This window comes from Apiospora marii (assembly GCF_038362585.1).
Source record: "Apiospora marii strain CBS 49790 chromosome Unknown utg000011l_segment0_segment0, whole genome shotgun sequence".
Classification (NCBI taxonomy): Eukaryota; Fungi; Ascomycota; class Sordariomycetes; order Amphisphaeriales; family Apiosporaceae; genus Apiospora; species Apiospora marii.
Window position 1 is genome coordinate 199,672 of NW_027117382.1, and position 12,169 is coordinate 211,840.

Genomic DNA, 12,169 nt, shown 5'->3' on the forward strand with positions numbered 1-12,169 from the left:
CCGTAGTCCCGTCTCTCTAGTAGGTATCTTCCCGTTTCCGCAAGCTGCATCTTGCTCTGCTGGCCCCTCAGTTCAACAGACGAAACGAAATGGGATTTAGGAAGCGGCTGAATTGGGCCTCAGCCCTACTGGCAAGCCTGGCCGCAGCATCCCACAGCCTGCAGGTACAGCTCTCCGTCCAAGAGGGGAATGGCCTCTTGAACGGAAAGATCGACGGGCGCGTCGTTCTCATGTTCGCACCCAACGGCACCGACCCGCTAGACGACATCGACGTCACATCGACGCCGAACCACATGTTCGGCAAGAACGTCTTCGGCTTCGGCCCCACAGACACCGTCACGTTCTCTGGAGGCAGCAGCGGGGACGATGCCAACACCACTACCGCGACGGGCAGCGGCGTCTACGGTTTCCCGATCTCGAGCTTGGACCAGCTGCCGACCGGTGAGTACCGCGTGCAGGCCTTCCTCACCCCGTACGAGCGGGCCGAGCGCAGCGACGGGTCGGTGGTGTACGTCAAGTTTCCCTGCGGCGACGGCACGCCCCAAGTCAACGGCGTCGGGAGCCTCGTGACGTCCGCCGTCGACGTGGAAGTGGCAAACGATGGTAGCAGCAGCAGCAGCAGCAGCAGCCTGCAGACCATCACCCTGGCTTTCGATAACGTCACCGCCGTCGAGGCCTTCACGGGCCGCGAGCCGGGCGGGTGCGAGCAGGGCAACTACGCCGACACGGAGCTGCTCAAGTACGTCAAGATCCGCAGCGCCAAGCTGAGCGCGTTCTGGGGCCGCGACATGTACGTCGGCGCCACCGTGCTGCTGCCCGCGGGCTACCACTCCGCCGACGAGCAGACGACGCGGTACCCGGTGCTCTACTCGCAGGGCCACTGGCCCGGCGGCCAGGGGCCCTTCAACTACCCGACGGCCGCGTTCTCCCAGGCCTGGGACGCCGGCGTGATCCCCGCCGCTACTGATAATAACCAAACCGCCGCCGCGCGTGCGGCGCCGAAGCTCATCCTGGTCCGGTTCCGGCACGAGTCCCCCTTCTACGACGACTCGTACGGCGTCAACACGGCGAACCTGGGCCCCTACGGCGACGCCCTCAACGACGAGCTGATCCCGCACCTCGACGCCACGTTCCGCACCATCGCGGCGCCGTACGCGCGCATCCAGGAGGGCGGCTCGACGGGCGGCTGGATCTCGGCCGCGAGCCTGGTCTTCCGCCCGGACCTGTTCGGGGCCTGCTTCTCGTCGTACCCGGACTCACTCACCTTCGCCAAGCACCAGGACATCTCGCTGTACGGCAGCGCCAACGCGTACTACCGGAACGCCGCCAACAACGGGTCCCGAATGATCGGGTCCATCCGCGCGTTCGATAGCCCGACCAACGATACCGAGACGGTCCTCGCGACGGTCGAACAGGAGAACCATTGGGAGCTCGTCTTCGGCACGGCGTCGCGCTCGGCGCTGCAGTGGGACGGCTGGAACGCCGTCTTCGGCGCGCAGGGGCTGAACGGGTACCCGCTCGAGCCGTGGGACAAGGTCACGGGCGAGATCTACTCGGACGCGGTCGTGTACTGGAAGGCGCTGGGCATGGACATGGCCGAGTACATTGCGGACAACTGGGGCTCGAACTCTAACTCTAACTCTACCTCTTCTTACTACTCCCACTCCAACTCATCATCTGCCGGCGGCAACAGCACGGGGAAGAAGAACCTGGGCGACGCCCTCCGCGGCCGCATCTACGTCTACGTCGGCACCCACGACGACTACTACCTCAACGAAGGCGTCGCCGCCTTCGCGCGCCGCGTCAACGACCCCCGGCTCGGCGGCGAAGGGTGGGCCAACGTGACAATCACCCTCGGCGCCACGCACGGCGGCAACTACCAGCGCCGCGAGCTCTGGGACTACCTCGAGCTCGTCGCCGGCTGGGTCCGGGAGCACGGGCCCGAGGGCGCGACGCCTTTATCCGCTCAGGCGATATCCCCCGTGAACCGGGGGAACCGCTTCGAGGATGTCATTAGGATCGGTGGGCGCGTCGCGGCCCTTATGCGACAGGCGGACCCGGTCGTCGAGGTCGACCCGACGGCCGAGCCGGTCGCGGGCGTGAAGGGGACGGTCGGGCGCTGGGACCCGGGCGTGGAGCTCGAGGGGCAGTGGGTCGTGGATGGCAAGGCGTATGGGCTGGCGTTCGCGGTGATCCAGGGCGAAGTTGTGAGGGCTTTGTTTCCGGGGGATGGGCACGGGAGCGGTAGCGGCGGCACGACGCAGCACAACGTGAGCTTGCGGGTCCAGGGGACGAAGCGGGGGTATGAGGATGAGACCAGGGAGAGTGGGACGGTTACGGTTACGGTTACGGGGACGGCGAAGAGGGGGTAAATGGATGGATGTGTCACGACGATAATGCATACTTATCGATACGGTATTGCTTGCTACGGAGAACGTGTATGAAGAGCCGTGTGAGTTGAAAGGAGATGCCATGTACATTCGCAGATGCAAGTTACGAACCTCCGAGAGAGTATGAACGGCAACGAATCGGAATGCTCCCAAGTGTATAAGCCATCAGCTAGAAGAGCAGCGCACTCGGATAGTAGGTTAATAGCCAGGCGAACAAGGCACGGCGCCCGGCGGGGGGTCCCGGGAACGACACAGGGCGCAGCATGTATGTAGGAAAAGCGCAGTACCGTACGTACCCGGATAAGAACGTGATGCAAGAACATGTGCCATGCATGACCACCCCCCATCGCACTAGAGAGACTCTCGAAAGCGACATCCGGAGCAGTATGATCAGGCCGACTTCTGGGCCGTAGAAGAAAATGTAAGCACATGTAGCACCCAAAATGGACCGCTACCAAAAGGACGATCCGCCGTTTGTGACCCGATTGATTGGTTTTTCATGAAGGCCCCCCCTATTTCCTAATGGAGGCTGCCGGGCCGCTACATATTAACCGTGTCGTGTCATTTCCCCACACTCGGCCTCCGTCGCACGAGCACCAGTAGAATGGAAAGTCACGCATTCCCACCAATTGTCGATTGGCCTGCTGGGCGGTAGCTACATGTAGGTGGGCGTGGCAAGTAGCAGCTAGTCATCATCAGGAGATCTTATTTTGGTTGCTTTTTTTTTTTTTTTTTCATGTCTCTTCGGCCCTAATATTCAGTATGCTCGTAGTTCTAGTTCTGGAGACTAAGTGGTCGAGGGGTACAAGTGGGATCAATCACTAATCTGAATCCCACGAACCGAAGGTCGAGATGCTTGGCACGAGCGCCTGGCTCGTCGGGCCACAGAGCCCTAGGTCGCAGGGGCCGCTCCATACTACGGACTACAAGGGCCGAAGTTGCCTTATGCAGTGCAGCCAAACCCTTACCAGCCTGGGCTCTAATCCGGTACTGGACATGGATGGATGCTGTGTAAGTGGCAGAAGCGGGCTGTTGGTAGGTTACAAGGCACGGCAAGGGATGAGAAGAGTGCAACAGTAAATCGTGTGATTATATAAACAGGATGAAGTATATATACCAACAGGCCTTCACCCTCATGCATAATACGCTCCTGTGACTACATCGAAGAGTTCCAAGGCAGACACGCCGACTTCCACTGCGAACCAGCACCATGCGTTCCACCTTCGCTCTCCTGGCGGCCTTGGCGGCTCGCGAAGTCGCCTCCCACGCCACCTTCCAGGACCTCTGGGTCAACGGCGTCGACTACGGCGCCCAGTGCGCCCGTCTCCCGCTCTCCAACAGCCCCGTCACCGACGTCTCGTCCAACAACATCCGCTGCAATGCCAACAGTGGTGCCGTGGGAAAGAAGTGCCCCGTCAAGGCCGGCGACACCGTCACCGTGGAAATCCACCAGGTAAGCCACCTTCCCCCGAGAAACCCCTCAAACAGAGTCGGATCCCATACTGATCCGATTGCTTTAACCATAGCAACCTGGCGACCGGAACTGCAACGCGGAGGCGATCGGTGGCGCCCATTACGGGCCGGTCCAGGTGTACATGAGCAAGGTCAGCGACGCGTCGTCGGCGGATGGGTCCGCGGGCTGGTTCAAGATCTTCGCCGACACGTGGGCCAAGGGCAGCGGCGGTTCGGGCGACGACGATTACTGGGGCACCAAGGACATCAACACCTGCTGCGGGCGCATGGACGTGCCGATCCCCAAGGACATCGCCAACGGCGACTACCTGCTGCGCGCCGAGGCGCTCGCCCTCCACACGGCCGGCTCCTCCGGGCAGGCCCAGTTCTACATGACCTGCTTCCAGCTGACCGTCAGCGGAGGCGGCTCGGCCACGCCCGCCACCGTCAGCTTCCCCGGCGCTTACAAGGCCAGTGACCCCGGCATCCTCGTCAACATCCACGCGGCCATGTCCGGATACACAGCGCCTGGCCCGGCTGTCTACTCGGGCGGCTCGACTCGCAAGGCCGGAGGTGCCTGTGTCGGATGTGAATCTACCTGCAAGCCAGGCAGCGGACCTGCCGGTACTTTGACAGCCTCTCCTCAACCCTCCCAGACAACATCGCCAGGCAACGGTGGTGGCAACGGTGGTGGCAACGGTGGTGGCAATGGTGGTGGAAACGGCGGCGGCGGCAGCGGATGCAGTGTTCAGATGTATGGACAATGCGGCGGCAACGGCTACACCGGCTGCACCAATTGCGCAGTAAGTCCCCTCCGGCTCAAGCAGACCCTAAGAAACAGAGCTGACCCCCGATGACAGTCTGGAACCTGCAAGGCCCAAAACGACTACTACAGCCAGTGCTCGTAAGCCAAGTATGTAGACAAGGACAAACCACCATTTGCATGCCCGGCTCATGCGTTTCTCGGCATTGGCAATAACCAGCTATTAACCATGAATGCGTGCGTGTGGCGCTGCATAGGTAGATTCAATTGTACATGTGCCATTTCGATTTGATCTCGTATTTGGCATGACTCGTGGCGGGCCAAGTCGCGGGGCGCAGGAGCTAATGCCAACCTGAGTATGGTGAGACAGGATTCCACGTTTCGGCTCGCATGGTGGCTATCGAGACATCGTAGATCGTAGCTTCGCTCGCTGTCGGCCGCCAGAGGGCGCTTGCAGGTATATGCAACGAAGGAAGAACGACGAGCGGGCCATCCTTCGTGATCGGCGGGCACCGCTGACTTTATTGCTTCATGTCGGTTCGTTGGGCGAGGTTCTCGTTTTCTTGCAGGCGGCGCGCCTTTTCAGCTTCAGCGGCGATCTCGTAGAGGAGGTCGTAGGTGGTGGCTGGGCGGTGAAGTCTGGATACGAAGTGGTTAGGTTAGAACGACTCGGAGAAACACCTGGCGTGCTGCTGCGGTAGACGGGGGCTTACATGAGTAGCAAGGTCGTAACGATTAGGCCAAGAATGATCAGCAAGAGGAGGAGCCTCAAACATTTTGCCGAGCGAGGGAAAATCATTCCCGCCTGGCGCCTGGGACGATCGGCAATGGGAAGCGTGTGTGCGTTGTTCGGGTGGCCGACACGAAAGTCAAAATACTGGAGTCCGCAAGCAAACAAGTCCCGGGGGGTTGGGAAACAGGGCAGGCAGGGAACAGGAGGTGAAGAAGATGACTTGGTGAGATTCAAGTAATCAATCAGTCGGACAATTGCTCAGGCACCTGGACAACTCTGGGAATCAGCGCCATGCCGTGGTCGTGTGCCAAACTTGGCGCATGCTTGGGCGTGACGAAAAAACATAATCATTTATGTTCAATGCCAAGACTGATCCTCGGCGTGTCGGTGTCTTTGTTTGTTGGGGCTGTCATCGTCTCGTCTTTCGGCGGTGCGGCGTGGGCAAACGTGGGCAGCGAGAGCAGGATGATGGGGGGTCAGTAAATTGGTAATTGGTAATGGTAATTTGGGACCATGGGCAAAAACTGCCATCTCCATCTCAGTCCTGGGTCTACGTTAACTGTTGGCAACTCTTTGCTGGCGATGGATTCTGCAAGCAGTGCCAGAGGACACCCCTAATCGCTTATTCTCAGGGGTCCAAGAGCGCTAGGACAACTTTGATAGCGGCTCCATGCAAGCCCCGGGATGTAAAATTAGACGCCCCACCGTTTCTATCAAGCCTTGTAGGCATTCGAGATCAACACCGCTTGCCGCCGCTCCGACTCAGCAATTTGCAGATCCAGCAAGCCAAAAACGCAACCTTGATTACGAGAACTTTCGAATACAGGATGGCACGGGGGTTTCCGTACCGATAGGGCTAGAGTATAACGCAGCTGTTGACCGTAATTTGTGCATTCTATGTAGGTAGCTGGAGGGCTGAGAGATTGGGGTCGCAGACCGACAGCTTCGCTTCAATTCGAGAACTATTATTTTCTTAGCGTTCCCCGTCCGCCGGGTGGGCAAGGTGTTAGCGTCATAAGTTCGAACATGCGTTGTCCAGCTTCCAGCCTCAGAGGCCCATGATTTCAAGCCGGCAGCCCCCAACTCCAATTGATTAATTTTCCTTTGCAATCATCGACATGTGAATCCGCCCGTCGTCGTCTGCCCAACGCGACTCTCTATTGCCCATATCCTATTTTTGAAGTAAGTCAACAGCGTCATTGAGCCGATCGACCTGGAAGCAACGTAGGCTCCAGTCTTCTTCTGTATTGTGCTCGTGCTATGTATGACAATCCGTCGATCTTCAACAGCTTCTAATATTCTTCCTGCGATAGACAATAGTGATTGCGCGTAGCACCGCAGCTCGGGTCCAGCCGCAATGCTGCCTCAACTGCGCGCCAAGCGCATCGTCATTGCGCTCGCGGCACTTGTGTTGCTCATGTGCTGTGTCGCGATCGGGAAGCACCTGTACAACTTCGCCAATTTGTTCGGGCTCTTCAAGCCGCATGCTGGTGTCCGCATTTCACAAGGGGAGATTGCCCAAGCACACGCCAACGCGACACCCGAGACGCGGCAACCCGTCGTGACCAAGATGTTGCACCAGATCTTCCACAACTGGAAAGACCCCAACAACAACACCTTGCCGGACCACTGGGAGAAGGCGCGCCAGACCTGCATGGACCTGAACCCGACGTGGGAGCACAAGGTGAGTGCGATATTTGGCCTGGGCGCTCGCAACAGCCAGCTTTGACAGTAAATGAATGATGATCTTCGATTTGGCTGACACGGTGGGTGTGCGCGCTAGCTTTGGACAAACGAGAACTCTCGCGCTTTCCTGCAGGAGCATTTCGCATGGTACCTCCCGACTTACGACGGCTACAAGTTCCCCATCCAGCGGGTGGACGTCTTGCGGTACTTTCTCATCCGGCATTATGGCGGCATCTACCTCGACTTGGACAATGTACGTTGCTACTGTGGTTGTTTCCCCCCACCGGCGATCGCCAAGACTCGAAGCCGCTACTACTAGCTGGCTGAGACATTTCCCCGTCGCTAACCCATCTTTGATCCCAGGGATGCGCTGCCGATTTGACGCCCCTGACTTACTACCCGGCCTTCACCACCGACGGCGGGCACGGGGCGCTGAGCAACAACATCATGGGCGGGGCGCCGGAGCACCCCTACTTCCGCATGCTCACGGAGCAGCTCGTCCCCTGGAACTGGAACTGGCTGCTGCCCTACGTCATCATCAGCTACAGCAGCGGCCAGTGGTTCGTCACGGCCATGTGGGAGAAGTACCACCGCCTCCTGAACCCGGACAACGGCTCCATCATGCCGTTCGACGGCAACGCCTTCGCGCCGCTGCACCACGTCCTCATGGACATGCGCCCCGGCGCCGACCCCTGGGTCTTCTTCACCCAGGTCCACGGCGGCACCTGGACCAACTGGGACAGCGCCATGTTCAGCTTCATCGGCGACCACATCCTGCTCATCATCTTCGGCGTGCTCGCGCTCGTCGGCGCCGCCGTCTGGAGCTGCATGTGGTGCGTGCGGAGGGTGCGCAGCCGGAGCAAGCCCGCCAAGGGGTACGATATCCTGCCCAGTGCCGAGCAAATGGAGATGTCGGAGGAATCGTCGCATTTCCGCAACGTATAATCACTTTCAACTTTCAATGCGACAGGTCGGCGGTTTTTGCCTATCGTCTAACCACTAATACCCGTTCTTCTATCATGATGCGTTCTTTTCTTCGCTTGCGTACTATTTGGTCGACAAATCCAACTTGATGAAATGTTCCATCCTGCATACATGACCCAGCCTAATCGTTCACTGTATCCCCTTGATGGCGAAAGCGCTGCACCCACCACATCTTGTCATTTGGCTACATATCTGCATATTGTTGAGGGATCTCTCTTCCCCATTGGCATGCTGGTTATCCCACCGAGGTACAGGCAGAGACCGCGTCGTCAAGTGTCGAGTTTCCGCTTCATTGAACTCGGGAAGGTGCCCGTCTCTTCCCCCACCCGTTACTCACACGTCACTCGACGCCGCGGTAAGCGACTTTCGGTGTTTATTCCTTCCTGTCCTGGTGTTTATTCCACGTTATCCCAGGGTCTCATAAGGGAAAGAGGAACCGTTTATTCGAGGAATTTCCAATTCCCTCTTAAGACATCCTGTTCCCTCCAAAAAAAAAAAAAGAGTAAATGCTTACACCGAAAGTCGATAGGGGGGAGCGTTGAGTAGGTACGTCCACTGAACATGCAACAGCCGTGCTTGACATCCATGGAATGTAGGTAGGCAATTGGAAGTCGCCAGGTGGTCTTCAACCTCCAAGCCTTTGAACTTCATCACTACAACTTCTTTTCATCAGCAAGACAACATCCATCATCCAATACTCCAATATGGCTTCGCTTTACACCACATTCCATGACCTCAGGTTCTTCACTTCCTTCAATGATCCCATCCACGACATACGCTGGAGAGCCATGTCTGCGGCAACCAACGGACCTGGTCGTCGTTGGCACTGGTGCGTCCTCGCCACGGTAGAACGAATCGACTACGTCGTCTCCGATGGGATCCCCAACCCGACCATCGTCGCCCAAGACCGCTGGGGGTGGCGCTGCCAAATGGAGATCGACGTCCACAACAACCACGACATCTCGCGCCGGGTGATGCAGCACTGCCAAATAGGCATGACCGTCGCGATTTTCTACCCGCCGGAGTATGAGAAGAGACCCTGGCTTCTCGATTCCAGACAGGTCCTGTTCTTCAATCTGGACATGGGCTTTTTGTTGCGGATGAGCGTAGAATTCGCCGACTCCTCAGCACCCGAGTGCATGCCGCGCGTGTGTTGTGAGTGCGGCGCTGTGAGGGAGGGGTCCAGAATGAAAAAGTGTGGTGATTGCTTGACTTTCGCCTATTGCGACCCGGTATGCTACTTCACATCTCAATGCATCATAACGTCGTGCTGACTTCCATTCCCTATCTAGGATTGCCAGGCAAATGGCTCGAAGGACTGGGCTCACCAACGTCTCTGCCCCGTGCTGGCTGACCCCAATGTCAAGAAGATGCTCCAACTGCAGTACATCACCGACGACCCCAATCTGATCAGCTTCGAGCCGTAGCCCGATGACGATGGGACGTCGCCCGATGACGATGGGACTGTTGATTCCTGGACAGCAGGTGGATAGGGGATCATAGTGAATCGATTATCACCATGGGTCGTTTACAGTCATTCCATGATTATTCCATGGTTAATAGCCTGTACAGTCATTCCATGATTATTCCATGATTATTCCATGGTTGATAGCCTGTACACTCGTCTCTATCAGATATCCCAGGGCCGATTAGTTCATCCTGTGGGCACAATACAATACAGTACAATCGCCTGCAGGAGTCTTCTCGATCGCCTTCGTGACTCTCTCTTATGCGCCTATGGCGGCAGTCGTAGGCATCGTCCCCGTCACCCGCCGCGACACCGCCCTTGCGATGAACTGCCTGAACCCACTTGCGTGACCGCTGCGCTGCTTGTTGTTGTTATTCGCCATCTTATTCCTCTCCCGAAACGCCCGGTCGATGTCGTCGAGGCTCCGGCCGCGGGTCTCGGGCATGAAGGCCCAGCAGACGAGGGCCGTCAGCAGGGTGCAGCCCCCGAACAGGAAATAGGCGCCGTAGCTCGTCCTGGCGAGCAGGGTGGGCGTGACGATGGCCACCAGGAAGTTGCTCAGCCAGTTGCTGCCGTGGGCGATGCTGGTGGCGCTGGCGCGGGTGGCGGGCCGCTGGATCTCGGCGGCGTAGACCTTGATCCCCACGGCCCAGGAGACGCAGTACAGGACGGCGAAGAGGTAGATGCAGACGATGACGACCCAGCGGCCCGCCCCTCCGGAGGGGCGGACGGCGTCGCCGGCGTAGAGGGCGCCCATGAGGAACATGGTGGCGGCCATGCCGAGGCCGCCGAGGATGGTGTTGGCGCGGCGGGACCAGCGGTCGGCGAAGAGGGTGGCGGGGACGGTGGCGGCGAAGATGAGGAGGGCGGAGACGCCCGAGGCGAGGAAGGCGGCCGCGGTGCTGTCGAGGCCGGCTTGTTGGAAGAGCAGGGGGGCGTAGTAGAGGACGCCGTCGATGCCGCTGAGCTGCTGCATGCCCATGAGGAAGACGGCGAGGAGGAGGCGGGGGCGGGCTTCGGGGGCGAGGACGTCGGGCATTTTGGACTTGTGCTTTGGGGTGGCCGGGATCGGCACCTGATTTGATGCGCTTGCTGGTATTGTTGTTGCTGGAGATGTGATGGTGTCGGTCATCATGATGGGTCCGCTAGCAGTGACTGTGGCGGCGTTGGCGTTGCTGTCCGCGACCGAGGCCGGCAGCTGCTCGAGGATCTTCTCGCGATCGGCCGCATCCACGCCGAGCTTCTCCCAGGCCGCGGCCGCCTCGTCGTCGCGCCCGCGCAGGGTCAACCAGCGCGGCGAAGCGGGGAGCCAGAGTAGGGCCGCGACGGAGAAGACGAGCGAGTAGCCCGCTAGCAGGAGGAAGGGCAGGCGCCACGAGAAGGAACTCGGGATGTCGGCGCTGCCGTAGCAGGTGAAGAAGCCCGTCACAAGTCCCAGGGTCGTCAGCAGCTGCGGCGCCGTGGTCAGCGCGCCCCGGTGCCGCGGCGGCGAGACTTCGCAGATGTAGACGACCAGCGTGCCCAGGTACAGCCCCTCGCCGATCCCCTCGACGACGCGGCCCACGACGAACATGGCGATGTGGACCGAGGCCGCCTCGAGGGCGGCGCCGAGTCCGAAGACGAGGGAGCCGATGGCGATGCCCCTCGACCGGCCCAGGTGGTCGGCCACTTTGCCGGCGAAGCAGGAGGAGAGGGCGGCGGGGATCAGGATGGAGGAGACGATGAGGCCGTGGATGGTGGGGGAGGGGTCGCCGACGTAGGTCTTGAAGTCGTCCATGACGGTGACGGGGCCGATGATGCCGGTGTCGATGCCGAAGAGGAAGCCGCCGAAGGAGCAAACCATGCTGGCGACCATGTAGCCGGCCGGCTTGCGGAGGGGTAGGCTGGGTAGCTTCATGGTGGGCTTGGATTGCTTTCGGTTGCAATCATGGGCTATAGCTGTGCGTTCATATGGCACTTGTCAATTTCTCGTTTCACCTTATTCTCGAAGTTTGAGTTCCGAGCCAAGATGATATATATACCTATTTTCAGATATCTATAGGTGTTGACCCGGGAGATACCGCCGTAGCGCCGGGCGACACTGCCCCGGGAAGGGGAGCTAACCATCGCCAGATCATTCATGCTGGTTGTTAGTGCGCTTCAAATGCGCCCATCAGGGGACGTTCCACACCATCCAACTGGCTATCTACGCCTTTCCGGTTTGTAAGCAACGTCCATACGATTAGGTAGAGCATGCTGGCAACTGGGCTGCATCTGCCGTGGTGGTGGTGGAGATAAGCTTGATGCGGGGGAGGAAAGGCGTCAATGTGATGAAGGGCGCAAGTAGACTAGGCTACTTGTAGTGGAATGGGTGACCCTGATGCGGCTCCCTGTGATCCGAACAACATACTTTATCATCGGTGGGCCATTATGAATACGAAGCGCCTCACATACATGTAATAGGAAGAATCAGATTTGCGAAGTTGAATTGCATAGGTAACTTTGCCTAACACATGGTTCAATACGGGGAAGATTTACGTGTAAGGTTCTATGCCGATCAAGCTTCCCGAGGGGGCGAGTGCTTGGGCCTGGTGTTCTTTAGCACCGCGTGCCGCCTTACAGGGCCTAATCCACTGGACTGTTCCATTGGCCCCGTCTTGTCAGCACAGATCAACACTCTAAATCTGCATCAAACATCAGAGGCTTCAAGACGT

The 12,169-nt window shown here is 58.9% G+C and overlaps 6 protein-coding genes across 6 annotated transcripts; 3 read left to right on the forward strand and 3 right to left on the reverse strand.

Moving 5' to 3' along the window:
• Positions 1 to 257: 257 nt before the first annotated feature.
• PG985_013111 (uncharacterized protein) lies at positions 258 to 2,402 on the reverse strand (the record flags this gene model as incomplete). Its single annotated transcript, XM_066832877.1, has 3 exons — positions 258 to 1,210; positions 1,265 to 1,580; positions 1,998 to 2,402. The coding sequence occupies 3 exons, from the start codon at positions 2,400 to 2,402 to the stop codon at positions 258 to 260; spliced, it is 1,674 nt and encodes a 557-aa protein (XP_066677617.1).
• A 1,198-nt stretch (positions 2,403 to 3,600) lies between these two features.
• Positions 3,601 to 4,750, forward strand: PG985_013112 (uncharacterized protein; the record flags this gene model as incomplete). Its single annotated transcript, XM_066832878.1, has 3 exons — positions 3,601 to 3,843; positions 3,917 to 4,645; positions 4,703 to 4,750. The coding sequence occupies 3 exons, from the start codon at positions 3,601 to 3,603 to the stop codon at positions 4,748 to 4,750; spliced, it is 1,020 nt and encodes a 339-aa protein (XP_066677618.1).
• Positions 4,751 to 5,126: 376 nt separating this feature from the next.
• PG985_013113 (uncharacterized protein) lies at positions 5,127 to 5,381 on the reverse strand (the record flags this gene model as incomplete). The annotated part of the gene is made up of 2 exons (XM_066832879.1): positions 5,127 to 5,244; positions 5,287 to 5,381. 2 exons carry the CDS (start codon positions 5,379 to 5,381, stop codon positions 5,127 to 5,129), a joined length of 213 nt encoding a protein of 70 aa, XP_066677619.1.
• A 1,314-nt stretch (positions 5,382 to 6,695) lies between these two features.
• On the forward strand, positions 6,696 to 7,969 carry PG985_013114 (glycosyltransferase family 32 protein; the record flags this gene model as incomplete). Its single annotated transcript, XM_066832880.1, has 3 exons — positions 6,696 to 7,022; positions 7,122 to 7,277; positions 7,388 to 7,969. 3 exons carry the CDS (start codon positions 6,696 to 6,698, stop codon positions 7,967 to 7,969), a joined length of 1,065 nt encoding a protein of 354 aa, XP_066677620.1.
• A 743-nt stretch (positions 7,970 to 8,712) lies between these two features.
• On the forward strand, positions 8,713 to 9,435 carry PG985_013115 (uncharacterized protein; the record flags this gene model as incomplete). Its single annotated transcript, XM_066832881.1, has 2 exons — positions 8,713 to 9,240; positions 9,301 to 9,435. 2 exons carry the CDS (start codon positions 8,713 to 8,715, stop codon positions 9,433 to 9,435), a joined length of 663 nt encoding a protein of 220 aa, XP_066677621.1.
• A 300-nt stretch (positions 9,436 to 9,735) lies between these two features.
• Positions 9,736 to 11,373, reverse strand: PG985_013116 (uncharacterized protein; the record flags this gene model as incomplete). Its single annotated transcript, XM_066832882.1, has 1 exon — positions 9,736 to 11,373. The coding sequence occupies one exon, from the start codon at positions 11,371 to 11,373 to the stop codon at positions 9,736 to 9,738; it is 1,638 nt and encodes a 545-aa protein (XP_066677622.1).
• Between the last annotated feature and the right edge of the window lie 796 nt (positions 11,374 to 12,169).